Source organism: Palaemon carinicauda, chromosome 28 (genome assembly GCF_036898095.1).
Source record: "Palaemon carinicauda isolate YSFRI2023 chromosome 28, ASM3689809v2, whole genome shotgun sequence".
Classification (NCBI taxonomy): Eukaryota; Metazoa; Arthropoda; class Malacostraca; order Decapoda; family Palaemonidae; genus Palaemon; species Palaemon carinicauda.
Genome location: NC_090752.1, coordinates 42,713,912 through 42,728,600, shown reverse-complemented (window position 1 = coordinate 42,728,600; position 14,689 = coordinate 42,713,912). Strand labels below are relative to the sequence as shown.

At 43.7% G+C, this 14,689-nt stretch overlaps 1 protein-coding gene across 1 annotated transcript in view; it reads left to right on the top strand.

The window, feature by feature from the left end:
- Positions 1-1,089: 1,089 nt before the first annotated feature.
- The window catches only part of LOC137621786 (Golgi pH regulator-like), a 198,238-nt gene continuing 184,638 nt past the window's right edge, over positions 1,090-14,689 (top strand). The window contains exons 1-2 of the mRNA XM_068352293.1: positions 1,090-1,247; positions 9,259-9,422. Coding sequence (XP_068208394.1) covers positions 1,206-1,247; positions 9,259-9,422 — 206 coding nt within the window. The 5' untranslated portion in view covers positions 1,090-1,205. The remainder of the gene's footprint in view (positions 1,248-9,258; positions 9,423-14,689) is intronic.

The window sequence follows — 14,689 nt, the reverse complement described above, 5'->3', positions numbered from 1 at the left end:
AAAGAATAAGCCAGACTATTGGGTGTATGCACAGGCAAAAGGAAAATGAACCGTAACCAGAGAGAAGGATCCAATGTAGTACTTTCTGGCCAGTCAAATGACCCAATAACTCTCTAGCAGTAGTATCTCAACGGATGGCTGGTGTCCTGGCCAACCTACTACCTATATAAAGATGAGATACAATGTCCTCGATAACTTTAGAGAAAGAGAACGAACGCTTTTTATCAACGTGGTTCAAAGCCCTTTTATTTGAGATCTTACTCAATCCAGTCTTCCTTAAACTTTAGAATAAACCACTTTGAGCTTTTAAGTGGCGGATTTGCACCCAGTTACTAATGATAGATTTGAGATGACTGTTGGGTGTCCTTTCGATTTAGCATCTCACTTAACCAAAGCTCCTATTGAGTGAAAAAACAAAAAAACTATTTGCCCCCTTACCGTTATTAAGATAGACACACGAAGATTTATTAGAGTCCAGGAAGAACAGATAAGAGAAAAGGTAGGATTTGGGAGGGATATAGGCACTCTTCACAAGAGCGGTTTGAAACCGTGCGGCAGATTTCCGTATGTCATCACAGGATCGGTTATTTTCCATACGGTTAGTCTCCATCGGGAAATAGAATACTATTCTATCGGTGTTTGTTCGAGATGGAGGACGTAAAGAAGAAAGTGGTCTTTGTGTACATAATGAAGAGCGTGCTACATAGAAGCAACAACGTAAAAGGGTGGTCACCCAATAATAATGATAATAATAATAATAATAATAATAATAATAATAATAATAATAATAATAATAATAATAATAATAATAATAATGATTCAGTAACAATCGGGGAACATTTGCGGGAAAGATTAGGCCTACTGCTGTGGGTGGCCAGGTCCGCCACCAGTGCACCACAGTAATAATTGGGAAATTTTCCTTTGCTTGGCTGACGTTCTGATTAGAATATGTTTGGATAAAATTAAAACAGATACTTTTAACCATTAAAATAGGGTTCTGCGGCTGCTCTGTTTGCTTCATAATCATCATGTAATTGAAACCATAGCTGTCAATAATTGAAAAGGACCGTGTTTCAAGTTGCTCTTGCATCTTACCATTTTGTTAGAAGAAGAAGTTTGTAAACATTGACACCTGTGAGTCTAGCGGAGTAGCGGTGGACCTACCTCTTTGGCTCAAATGTCAACTTCCTGATAACAACGAGAAAATGGGGATACTAGTCGATAGTGCTATCATGATTGGGTCAATGGTATGTTTTATGGAATATTTTCATTACCTGAACATGTCATATCGTGTGTAGCAGACCTTTACTGTAGGCTCCGAGTTTGCCAACTGTCAACTTTTCCTGAGGCCGCTGGCAAATTTCGGTCTGCTACTGTGTCCAATGATTAACACTTGATTTTTTAAAAGGCTCTGTATTTAAAGCCCCCCTAAGCACGCCATACACGCAATGTTTTAACTGAAAAGTCGCTGAGGTGACAGTCCTGCCGGACACCGAGATCGCCCACACACTATTCCGTTCTGCTATCTGTCTAGTCTCGGCTGCTGACACCTAGACAACATCTGTAGACTAGGCTTCTCTGTCTTGCTGGCTGCCGAGTATATGTGCAAAAAAAAAAAATGGAAATAATGGTTCTGTGGTAAGAGAACTTAATCCACTAAATGCTAGGATATAATGATGTGTAAATGTTACACGCTATCGGTTGATCGCGCAGCATCATCTATGAATCCATCTTTGGTACAGCAATCGGTCGATTGCGCAGCTCGATCAGTGAACATGGATGTGGTTGAGGGTGCACAATGAGGCTTTGCTTGCTGCCGAGCAATTAATCAGTCGATTGCGTAGGGCTATTAATTGATTTTGACTTGGAATCTTTGTGATGTTTATGGTTGTGTCAAAGATTAAAGAAGAAAGTAACATTAAGATTAACTAAATAACTGTAAACTTTATTAATATACTCACTTATTTACATGATGTCTCACCATTAAAAAGGTATACTTTCTTCATATCAACCAGAGACTCTCATTAAAATTCGCAAGAAAGTACATTTATTTATTTAGGTATACAAAACATGCTTCACCATCCAAAAAGAAAATACATATTTCAAGTTGAACGCACGATTCAGTTTTTGTCCGTTTCTTACACATGCAAGAACACTGGCTAAGTGAGTTAATCGAGGAGTAGGCCTAGATGAATCAGTGCAATCAGCTGGTGAATTATGCTGATTTTGATGCATAGAAAACTGACCAGAAAAACTTCATTAATTTCTTCAAACCCAAAATTGAAGTCAACAATTCGGTCTGCAGAACAGATAGCGCTGCTCCAATGATGGATGCTGATTAGTGGAATGATCAATGCGAAGCAATGATTGGTAGTTTGCATTGTGTCATCGATTGATTTCCAGTGATTTTCCACGTAAATACTGTACCATTACTCCTAGTTTTTTTTTCAATCTGCTTTATTTTGATATTTTTCAGTATACATATCCTAACCAGCACTAAATAATCCCATTTCATAATAAATTGGCATTAAAAGGTGTTAAGCAAATGTGGGGCAAAACGGTGGTCTAGGGAACTCATGTCATTGTTGTTACTAGTATTTGTGCTGTAAAATTATGATTATTATTATTACTAGCTAAGCTACAACCCTAGGTGGAAAAGCAAGATGCAATATGCCCAAGGGCTCCAACAGGGAATAATAGCCCAGTGAGGAATGGAAATAAGGGAATAGGTATGAGAAATAATGAACCATTAAAATGAAATATTTTAAAAACAATAACAATATCAAAACAGATATTTCATATATAAACTGTAAAAAGACTTATGTCAGCCTTTTCACCATGAAAACATTTGCTGCACGGTTGAACTTTTGAAGTTCTACCGATTCAACTACTGTACTCGATTAGGAAGATCATTCCACAACTTGGTCACAGCTGGAATAAAACTTCTAGAATATTGTGTAGTATTGAACCTCATGCTGGAGAAGGCCTGACTATTAGAATTAACTGCATGCCTAGTATTACAAACAGGATGGAACTGACCCGGAAGATCAGAATGTAAAGGATGATCAGAACGACGGTATCAGAGATTAATATCTAGATCAAGAATAAGAAATTTAATAGACCGTAATTTTCTTTCCAACAAATTAAGATGAGAATCAGCAGCTGAAGACCAGTCAAAAGAACATTACTTCAAAAAAGGTAGCATGAAAGAGTCAAAACACTTTTGTTCCGTAACAGGAATACAAACCTATGCTATTTATTTTGGGGGTATTACTTTCTGCGAAGCTGAAAGGTCGAGCCATTAAAATATAGCGAGGGTTAACTACCCACACCGCTAGTTAGCTGGGGTAGCTTGCTATAACTCCCACTCACACACTGGTGATTTAGCTCACTTTACCTTTGCCTCGTATGGAGAGCGGTTGTATCCGCTCTTCCTCCTCGCCTATTCTGGACTGCCATTAATTTTTGTCTTTTAACTTACTTTTTCTTATATGGATATATATGAAAATATTCTTAATGTTTATGTATATATATATATATTTGTGTGTGTGTATAGAAAGGTTGTAAGTTTCCTTTTCAGTGTTTGTGCTGTGCGTGTGATACATATACTGTACGACAGGTTCTCAAGACACTTACGCAAGGCTAGGGAACCTTCCCTTCCAACCCCTCCCCCATTGTCCAGACTCTTCCGTGGGCATATAATCTACCGTTGACTTGGCTGCTGTCGCAGGAGAATCGTCATCATTTTGGACCCTCCTCGTTCAATTGTTATCTTCGCCTTTCCCTCTTCCTACGAGACTCATGGATTACTGAGCGAAAGGAGTGTGGCCTCTCAGAGATTGACTACGGTCTTTCTCTTCTCAAGACCGTTCACCTTTCATGGGCCTCCGGCAGTGTACTAACGGGGTGAGCACCCTTCCCTTTCGCGGGTTAGGTTGCGCTTCCGATTGTTTTTCTCAATTATTTAAGTAAAATTATAATTTTCTGTAATTTTAACTTTTCAGCTTCTTCTCAGTGGGGAACACTTACCTTTGGAGGATCAGTGGTTCTTCCTATTAGTGAATGTTTTTAGCTGATTTAAATAATTGTAATTCTTGTTTTATTGCAGTTACTCTCTGCTCCCCTTCTCCCGTCGATGTCGACTGGGGAAGGGAGGGCGCAATACTTATTTTATGTTTGTTCCCTCGGTGGTCTCTCTTTCCGTCGCGGACTAGGTGTTCCTCCCTAGGGAATTTTCTGTTACATAATTTATTTTATTTTTCCTCAGTTAGCAATGCAGTTTCTTTGTTCGACTAAAAGTGCTGACGAAGCAGAGCTGTTCTGTTCATGCTTGGGGAATCTGCTGTCACTGCCGTCCCTCAGAGGACACCATCATGGGCGTCATCCCTTCACTTAGAAGTAACCCCGTGGCAACACCTGATCTGCACTTCATCTTCGAGCAACTAGCTCCGGCTGCACTTCCTCAGGTAGCGCTCTCGTCAGATCATCTTATAGTGCTACCAGGAGGTTTGCCTCCAGGGGTTGGACAACTTTCCTTTCCGAGGGAGAGTTTCCTCCCCAGGTGTGAGGCTGTTTCTCCCTTCCAAGGGAGAACTTCCTGCATCTTCATCACTTCATCGACACCGACTGCTGTTGCTGTCTTCGCCTAGACTACACTCCCCCCTTGGTGAGTCTCTCTTTCTTCGGGGGCGGAGCATAGTCTTTGGCAAGTCTCTCCCGCAAAGTGATCACCTCTCTCGTTCGCGAGAGGGGCCACTTATAGAGACTCCTCTTCTGAGGATTGCTACTGGGGGTCATGGACGTCATCGGTTCTTGAATCTTCTCCTGACGACGCTACAGTGGATGTTCGCCCTTCCAAAGGGCACATCCCAGTTCCTGATCGTCTTACCAGCTGACCTGCCGACCTACCAGCTCAAAATCGGGCTGCAGCTAGTCCTTGGATTTCGGTCCTGGACTCTTCTGTGGATCGTTCGCGATCCCCATCGGTGGATGCTCGCCCTTCCAAAGGGCACATCCCAGTTCCTGATCGTCCTACCAGCTGACCTACCGACCTACCAGTGCAACCTCGCCACAGAGAGCAACATTTGCCTGCGCACCAACCAACCTACGATCACCGGTGCAACAAAACTTCGGTCTCCTGCTCGCCAACAATCTCCTGTACCTGCGCGCCAGTGCTCTCCTACGCGCTGGCATTCTCCTGCGCTCCATCGCGCTGCCGCGCACTTGCACCTTAGTTGTCCTACGCGCCAGCACTTTACTGCGCACCAACGATCACTGCACACTAGCGTTCGCCTGAGCGCCATTGCTTCCGCGCGCGCCAGTATTCTTCCGCACGCCAGCAGTCTTCCGTATGCACGCGCCATCGTTGTCCTACTTGCCAGCGCTCTCCTGCGCGCCAGCCCTCTCCTGCGCCATTACTTCAGCGTGCGCCAGCACTCTCCTGTGCACGCAGCAGCAGCAGCCTTCCGCGCACTCGCCAGCGCTCTTCTATGCGCGAGTTCTCACCCTCATTCGCGTGCCCAGTCACCCGCCCTTGCACGACCAGTCCCGCTCTTCTGCGCATTCTAGGGAGACTGCACAAAATGCTGCACAGTGCCTTACTGTGCGCCAGCGCTCTCCTGTGTACTTGCGCTCTCAGATCCAGTGATCGCCAATGCGCCAGCTCTTCACAAAGAGCCAGTGCTTGCCTGTTCGCCAGCGCTCTTCTGCACTCTCAGATCAAGCGCTCTCCTGCGCAGTTGCGGTCTCAGATCCAGTGCGCCAGCGCTCGCAGATCCAATGGTCGCCAATGCGCCAGCTCTTGCCAAAGAGCCAGCGCTCTCCTGCGCACCAACGCTTGCCTGCTCTCCAGTGCTCTTCTGCGCATTCACCGAAAACTGAGCACCAGCATCATCCTGTGTCCCATTGCTTCAGTACTCTCCTGCACACTCGCGCAGTAGGCAAAAAAGAATAAGAACTTTTTGACAGGTCACCATTACCCCATTCCTCTCCCCGCAAACGCATAACAGCATGGCTGCCGGGAAAAGAGGGAAGAGGCTTCACAGAAGGGTTCAAGATCCCGAAGATTCCATCTTCCAAGGGGAATCAAATCGCATCTACCATCAGTCGAGACTCATCACAGGGAACCTTTGGTCCCTGTCTCTTCTGGAGTTTTTTCTTGACAGTACCACAGTCGGCAAACAAGAAATTTTCAACCGACTGATTGCTAGATCACTGTTTGCTGATTGCTAGATCACTGTTTGCTGATCGCTAGCTCGCCGATTACCAGATCGCCAATTGCTAGCTTATCTCTCTCTGATCATTGACCTCTAGTCTCTCCAATTACTAACGATCTCCGATTGCTAGCGTGCCGATCGCCGATTGCTAGTCAATAACCAGTCATCAGCTTGCTGATCACTAGATCGCCGATGGGCAGCTCATCTTTCTTCGATCATCAACCTCAGCTCACTGATCTCTGACCAGCCCATTGTCAGCTTGCTGATCTCTGACCGACCAATTGTCAGCTTGCTGATCTCTAGCTCACCGGTCTGCGATCGATTGCTGATCATCAATGGCTCATCATCACCAACTGACTATCATTAAACCATTCTGCTGTCTCAGGGCTCTCCAAGCAGATTACCAACTCATTTATCGCCAACCTACCTGGCTGACTGATCAGACAGCCTTCATCCGCCTATCAGTTACCATCTTCGCCTCACAGATCGCCGATTCACCGATCATCGACAATGCGCCAGCAGTTTGTGACTTGGACGTACTATTCAACCTCTGCCTGTGGTTCCCTAGATCAGAAGGTATACAACACACTTCTCGCTACTGGCCGTTCGCCATCACACCAATCCACTAAAGTGATCGGCAAACGATCGACAACCCTCATCAGCGGCTTGTCGACAAGGGACTACTTGTGAGCACTCTCCAACTGCACAGTAACCATGATACCCAGCCGTTAACCATTGATTAACATTCGCCATACTGATGCTGCTCTAAGGAATAGCATCAATCCCATCAGGGCTCATGGTAACATTAAGCGTTGCCTTACTTCTATCAGTTAGGACAAATACAAGTTATCTAAAAATTTGTCATGTTTCCCTGACAGATTCCAAAGACAGAGGCCACGAAGCTGTGAACGTCGACCCTGGAAGGACCTTCCCTCTTTAACACCGAGGAGGTCAAAAGAGCAGTGTAGCAATGGAGGAAGACTAGTCAGATCTCTCTCTTCCAAACGGCCATGACATCCAGGTTTTACGCACCAGCTCTCCCAGCCAAGAAACCACCCGCTAGAGCACAATGGAGCAGTAGAAGTGCTGGTCCTCCGAGAACATCATCAATGAAGCCCTTTTCTGCGAAGCAGCAACTCAAGGGAAGCAGAAATAGCAAATGAGGAAGAGGTAGTGGTCGAGGTCGCTCCCGCTAGGTTGGGTAATCCTCCTGCTCAACCACCAGTGAGAGGATGCCAGTGGCAGAAGTGGTTGCAATACGGAGCTGAAGCTTGGACGGTCTCTGTTATTTGGTCATGCTATCACGTTCCTTTCACACTCTCTCTCCTTCAGTTGACTCTACAGCTAATTCCATTGGGTTTCTACGCTAAGGGATCAGCAAAGGAATTAGCCCTTAGGGCCGAAGTGAAGACTATGTTAGAGAAGGGCACTCTCCAAGAGGTTCTAGACGGCTCCCCATCTTTTACAGTCGACTCTTTCTTGTAAAGAAGGTGTCTGGAGGCTGAAGACCGTCAACAATCTCTCCTCTCTGAACAATTTTGTGCAAGAAACTCCTTTCAGGATGGAGATGTCAGACAGGCAATAAGATCAGAGGACACGCTGGATTTAAAGGACGCATACTTCCATCTATCATCAAGAAAGTATTTAAGGATCATCATAGACAACCGACAATACCAGTTTGAGGTGCTGTGCTTCAGCCTGTCAATAGCACCTCAGGTTTTCACAAGGGTCTTCTCCCTATTGTCAACCTGGGCCCACAGGATCAGCATTCATCTGTTGAGATACTGTATCCTAGCAGACTCAGTAGCGACCCTTCTCCAAAACCGAGACAGACTCCTTGAGTTTTGTCACGAACTTGGGATTGTGACAAATCTAGAGAAGTCTTTGAAACCATCTCAGAAGCTGGTACAGTATGCCTTGGGATGCTTTTAGCCACCAGATTAGGGAAAGTCTTCTCTTCTGACAACAGGATCCAGAGACTAAGGAAGGTAACAAGTCCCTTCCTCCAATGAGAATTGCTTTTAGTGCAGCAATGGATATGCCTCAAAGGTCACCTGACCTCCCTTGAATGTCTAGTATGCAATGGTTGGCTACAAATGTGATCTCTTCAGTGGCGATTGAATTCCAGTTGGGCCCAGCACAAGGACCCACCGGACTTGTTGGGACCCGAGGTAGTCTTATTCTCTCTTGGGGAACAGCACATATGGTACTCTACAAGCTGGTTTCCTATGTCTGCAGATAATAACTATTTCCCTTGTGTAACCTGGTACAGAAATACTGTATATACTTTTTATGTCCCCATTCCCCTTTGCGAGGTGGGAATTGGGTAACATTTGTGGTTGGTTCAAAGAATCCTATGATCTCGGAGAATTCTCACATAGACAAGTCACATTGCTAGTATCATACAATCACTCGGATTGCTTAGGTAGCTAAAGCGTGCTATTGCACAAGGTTTTAGCGAGGTGTCATGTTTATTCCTCTTTATTCATGCATAGCATGGAGGAAAACCCTGGGGCAAATCCAGTCTGTTGGTTAGGACTTCCACTCACCTTAGGGTGAGTCTTCCCTAATAAAGAGTGAAAGGGATTGTATTAGTGTCTGAACAAATAACATTTAAAATATTATGTATTTTTCCTAATGATACAAACCTTGAGCTCTTTTTACAGATTTGGCCTGCCATCACCTATCCCCCTAAAAGTCCCTCCTGCAATCAAAAGTGATAAGACAACACAGGTGTGTGTATGAGCGGTGGGTTAGGTATACCCTGCAGAGTCTTATGGCCAGTCTTCCAGCTTTGCCAAAAGTGTGTTCCCTATTAAAGAGCTCAAGGTTTGTATCATTAGGAAAATTACAAATTACTTTAAATTTGTTATATTTCTATCGTCCAAACCCATTTTTAAAGGAATCTGGTGTGTATAGCTAGGAAGAAATCAAACTAACTTTGAAATACAGATTTTATTGTTAAGAAATTTCATATTCTATATTAGATTGCAGTACAGTATTTTGAAGATTTCATTAAGTGATTCTTGTATTTTTTTTTCAGTTGATGTTCTTTATTGGAGGATGGGTATGGTTTGTAAAAAAAATATTCCGAGATTATGAAGTCCATAATACTCTTGTACAGCTGTTTTTTCCAATGATCTTCATGTTGTCATGTACAATGTTTGAGCTAATCATCTTTGAGATCGCTGCAGTTCTTGAATCTGGGTAAGACGGTAAAAGGGCTCTGGCTACTCTTTGTATATACAGTACAGTGGTACCTCGGAGATTGAACGTAATTAAATTTGTTCTAAAACTGTGTTTGAAGATCCAAGTGTTCTAATGGGCAATCAAATTTCCACCAGAAGAAGGAATGGAAATAGAATTTATTGGTACTCCACCCATGGATGCCCCTATTGCGAGTCTTTTACACAAAATTCACAATATTAGAATACAGTATAGTACAGTATAAATGCCACAACAAAAACTCAAAAAATTTTAATTATTAGGATTAATGAATAATTATGGAATAAATGAACGTTAAACTTCCTTGTAGGAAGAAGAGAAGATGGCTTGGATGGAATGTAAGGAGTAGGGGATGGGGGGAGGTGTTAAGTCTTGCTTGGAAGTGGAGTCCCTTTCCATAAAAACATTGGCTAACTACCCTATAGTTTTTTCTGGTAATGCTGTGTTTCACTTGAGGACCTATTTTGCTGAAAACTCGAGACAGGGATGTATCTGCCTCCATTCTAAGATGTTTTTTAAATGACCTAGTGCATTAACAGTATAAAAATCCCTTGCTCTGTTAGCTGCTGCTTTTCTGGATATTATTCCACAAAATTGCATATTGGAGACCATTTTTCTATCATTTTGTTTGTCACTGAATTAGGAGCAAGATCTCTTTCCTCCTCTGAGGATGTAAGTTTTTGGCCATTGTGTATGGATAAACACAAATAAATACTAAATTTAATGAAATTAACAAAAGAGTGGAACTATGTTTTGTGGGTCTTTACTGGGTGTAAGCTACGTGTAAACTGGCTTAATTTAATTTGTCTTTCAAGTTCTTCAACCTCTAAATTTTTATTCAATCTTTGTGGTGAAAAAAAAGTTAGAGAACTTAGTTCGATCATCAAGTTGTTCGAGTTCTGGGGTGTTCAATATCCGAGGTACTGTTGTAGTGTATCCAGTTCTTTACTATGAATCACTGGATTATTGTAATGAAAAAAGTTATAATTATTTTTTATAAATTTATCATAAGATGTAATAATGAATTAAACCTTAAAGAATAATAGTAAGTGTACTGTAGCACTGTATTAAGATCAATATTTGAAATTGGGAGCCACTATACTGTGCTCAACTCAGCAAGAAAGGGCCAATAGGTCAACGGATTATTTCCTAAGATCACCGACTTACCCCCCCCCCCCCCTCTCTCTCTCTCTCTCTCTCTCTCTCTCTCTCTCTCTCTCTCTCTCTCTCTCTCTCTCTCTCTCTCTCTCTCTCTCTCTCTCTCTCTCTCTCTCTCCTCTCTCTCTCTCTCCTCTCTCTCTCTCTCTCTCAATTTTTTTTTTTTTCCTACTTGTAATATAAACCATTAACCTTCAATAGGAGTATGATGTCAGTAAAGCTTAAACGGTAAACGTCGTTTCCTCCCGGGTGTTGGGTAAGCCCCACACACCCGACGGGTAGGGGAACCCTCACTTTGACTTTGGCTGCTGCATAGTACAGATGTACGCAGCTGGGTTCCTTGACTTTGCTGTTATGCTCTTTTTTTTTTTTTTTTTTTTTTTCTTTTTTCTTTTTTTTCTTTTTTTTCTTTTTTCTTTTTTCCAGAGTGTTTGTGAGTTGTTTGGGATGACCACCCCCAAGCCAGACATATGGTTCTGCCTTAGCAAAGAAGGTAGCAGGTAAGGCCACTATATGAGTAAAACTGAGGTGAACCCTCATGTACTTTGCGGTTTTTGTTGGGGGCATGACTGTTTGCAGTCATTCCCCTGTTAAGAGTTTAGGGAATGGCATGGTGCAGTGGCTGGAGCTTGCAAAGAAAAAGAAATAGTACTAGTTTAAGAGGGATTCTTCACCATTAGAGCTCTTCAGGTCTTTGTTCCTTTCTTCAGGACTGAAGCCAGCTGTTCCCCTGCGGTTTCTTCTGAGGCTCTGTCCTCCAGGGAAACCCATTGAGGGAAGGGTGATTGCTGTCAACCCTCCGGGAGTGATTCGGAGAAGGCAGTTGTATGGTCCTCCCCTATATTTGGGGCAGTACACCCTTTCCTCTTTCTCAACTTTCTTCCCCCACTGTAATTACTGTTAATTACTGGCGAAAAATTGTATCTTTCTAGGTTGTGGCCTTTGCTTGGGATTGCTGGCACCCCATCAGTGGAGAAACCTCTGGAGGCTCTTACATCCGTTAGAGCCCAGAAGCCCTCTGCTGCTGCTCCTCCGCTGGTTCCCCCCTGTGGAGGAGGTGCCTGACAATTCCATTCCTGGTGGTGCTTTCCCTACCAAGGTTCTGCCTTCAGTGGCAAAACCTTTGACTAATGGGAAGAAGAAGAAGGATGTGATACGTCTACAGGCGGCTTTGCCTGCATCTTCCCTTGCTGAGTCATCAGCTCCTGCTTCAGAGGTGCTGCAACGATCTTCACATGCACAATCATTGCCTGCCAGTCCAAATAAGATGGGGTCACCAAATTACAGGAGAGGACTGGTTGGTTTGGGTCTCACAAGACACCAAACTATTCCTATGCAGGGTTTTGGGGGGGAAGTAACACTACTGTTTACTGTGCCCCAACCTTCAGGAATGGACCTCAGTATTAGGTTCCGACACATGAAGGTTCCAAAGGATTGGGATTGGGAAAGACCGAGAAGCATTACTAGTCAGGACTGCAGTCCTTCTCCTGCCTTGGGATATTCCCGAGATGCTTTGGTGGCCAACCGAAAAAGCTTTTAAGAAGAAGAAAGGGTCTGATGATGCTTCCGACTATGCCAATCTCCTGGAATTGCCGGTTTAGTGAAAGGAAAAGAAGTATTAGTGCCCCGTTGCTCATTCTCTTCTTAGTAGCAATCTCCATGCACACTATTACAATCCCTACATACACGATCACCACGCTCATGCACTCTACAAGTACGATCAGCATGGTAGAGAACTCCATGTGTGAATCCATAGGCATGATTGCCACGCAACCGATCATATCAGTTATGTTCTCCATAAGTACAATTGGCATGATTGTCTCTTGTCTCGCTCTTCATGAGCAAAGAAACACCGAGCGTCTCCCTTTTCTCCTTCTAAAGCCAAGAAGTTTCATACTTCCATTCATTCGCCAAGAGAGGAGAAGGCACGACAATTTGGGTCATGGTCTTCACAAGACAGGAAAGATCTTGCTTCCAATCCTTGTGAGAATCAACAATCATGATCTTCCCAACCACGCCCTGATTTGGAAACAACGCTCCTCCCAAACATAATAACGATTGATGTAATCCTGGTCTCCATGATCAGGCGACAAGTGCTCTTGAGACTCGGAGCCATGAGCACACTTGAACAGAATATCTCCTTGGTCACGCTTCCTGTGAAGCAAAGATCATAGGGAGAAAGCTAGGCCGTCTGGCTCACAATCACTGTCAGCAATGACCAAAAGAGACTGGTCTGTTCGACAAAGGAATCTCGATCCCATGGTGGCCAGGCTCCTTTGGAGAAACAATCCGCTCTTCAGACTCCTAGGTCCAAAACGACAGTGACATTGGGAAATACTTCTTGTTCTTCCAAACGGAGGAGATAACTCTTTTGCCGAAGCCTCAGGGTTGGAAGCAGTGCGACTCTATAAGTTATATGAGAGAATGCTCCACTCCTCTGGTTGCCTCCACAGTCTCCTACTGGATTCTATCCAACTCCCAGTCAGAACGTTAGGATTTTAGGTCAAGCTGCTGAAAGGGGGGAAAGCCATGAATTGTTCGATGCCTCGAAAGTCGCCCTCTGAGGAGGAAGACCAATCGTCAAGATATACTGTAAAGTGACTCAGTCAGGGAGACGAGTCATGCTTCTGCCACTAGGTCTGAGGACTGCTGACCTGTGGGAAACCAGTAGAGATTATATCTTCCCAAATAGAGCCCTCTGCTGTGAGAAAGAATTTTTGGGACTCTTCAGCTGTTTCCAATCCTGGTCAAGGCTCGCTGCTTGCTGAGACAGATAACCCTTAGATGGAATTGACCTTTCTAAAGGCCCTAGATCTGATTCGTTAGCTGGATGAGCTTGGTAAAGTGTCATCTGAGGCCATAGAGGGAGGTCTAACATCTACTGTATAGACTTATGTAATGAAGCTCCACAACCTTCTCAGACGAAGCTTGAACTACTGTACCTTAGTCTAGGTTTGCAAGGACAGCCTTTGGCAAGGTAGATCTTCAGATCACATATCTAAGGAATTCTCTACGCTTTAGCCAATCTAGCAAGGTTCTTCCCCTAGCTATACCTAGGTAATGGAGATTCTAAACACACGAAGATGCTCCACCCACACCTTTGCCAATTGATAACACAATAGAGGAACTGGAAAAGGGGGCATCGGTGATGGTCAAATTTGAGGGAATATTCTTTTCGCCCTCAAATCCAAAGTGATGGAGTTGGCATCAATGGTAAACTTGCAGGCTAAGTCCATAGATAGACTGTTGGTCCGGGTTGATAGCTCAGTTCACTGCACTCATCCTCTCCAGAGCTAAGACGGTTACCTATTTAGTAAGCCAATCAAAAGCGACCAGTGGGCAAAATGTGTCCTCACACATAGGGATATCGTGGCAGTTGCTTCTCCAACTATGTGGTACGGAAAGTAGGAACTTATTGATGCTGGATGCAACATCTCTGTTCCCACAGCAAGATGTCGAAGAAACAGTCAAGAAATGGAGAAAGGTGATGTATAACTCTCTTATCCATCAGGTGGTAACTTTTAGGAGCAAGGCCCCTCTAAGCCTTCAACATTTGGCACTGTAGTGTTTAGTCGCCTACTGCTGGCAGTCTATTGGAACGCCGACCGTAATTCGCTACCATACCTTTGAACTTCATGGTCCCAGACAGTCCAATGCTGAAAGAACAATATATGAGCACCCCCTTTTTTATAGGTTCTTGGAAAGGGGGGACCCAATGAGCAATTGAGAGCTTCAGGTTTTGGGAAATCGGTTGTCAGTTTTTTTTCTAGAAATCGTCTGATTAACCTCATTAGGGGTTAGTATGGGCTTTTAGGGATATTGTAATCATACCTCACCACTGGGGATCATAAGGATATAATCATCATTTTACACGGTTATTTACTAAACAGTGGTGAGCACCACCCCTCAAATCCAGAAATATACCAAATGCCTACACATGAGTAAGACATTGCTAGCATAATATATTCTTGTACTGTATATAGTTGTTGTCTTTGACACTTTATACATGTGTCAGAATAACTATACCATAAAAATTTTTATTATATAAACAAGCAGACTAAGAAATACAGGCTTCAATTCTTTTTTTTACT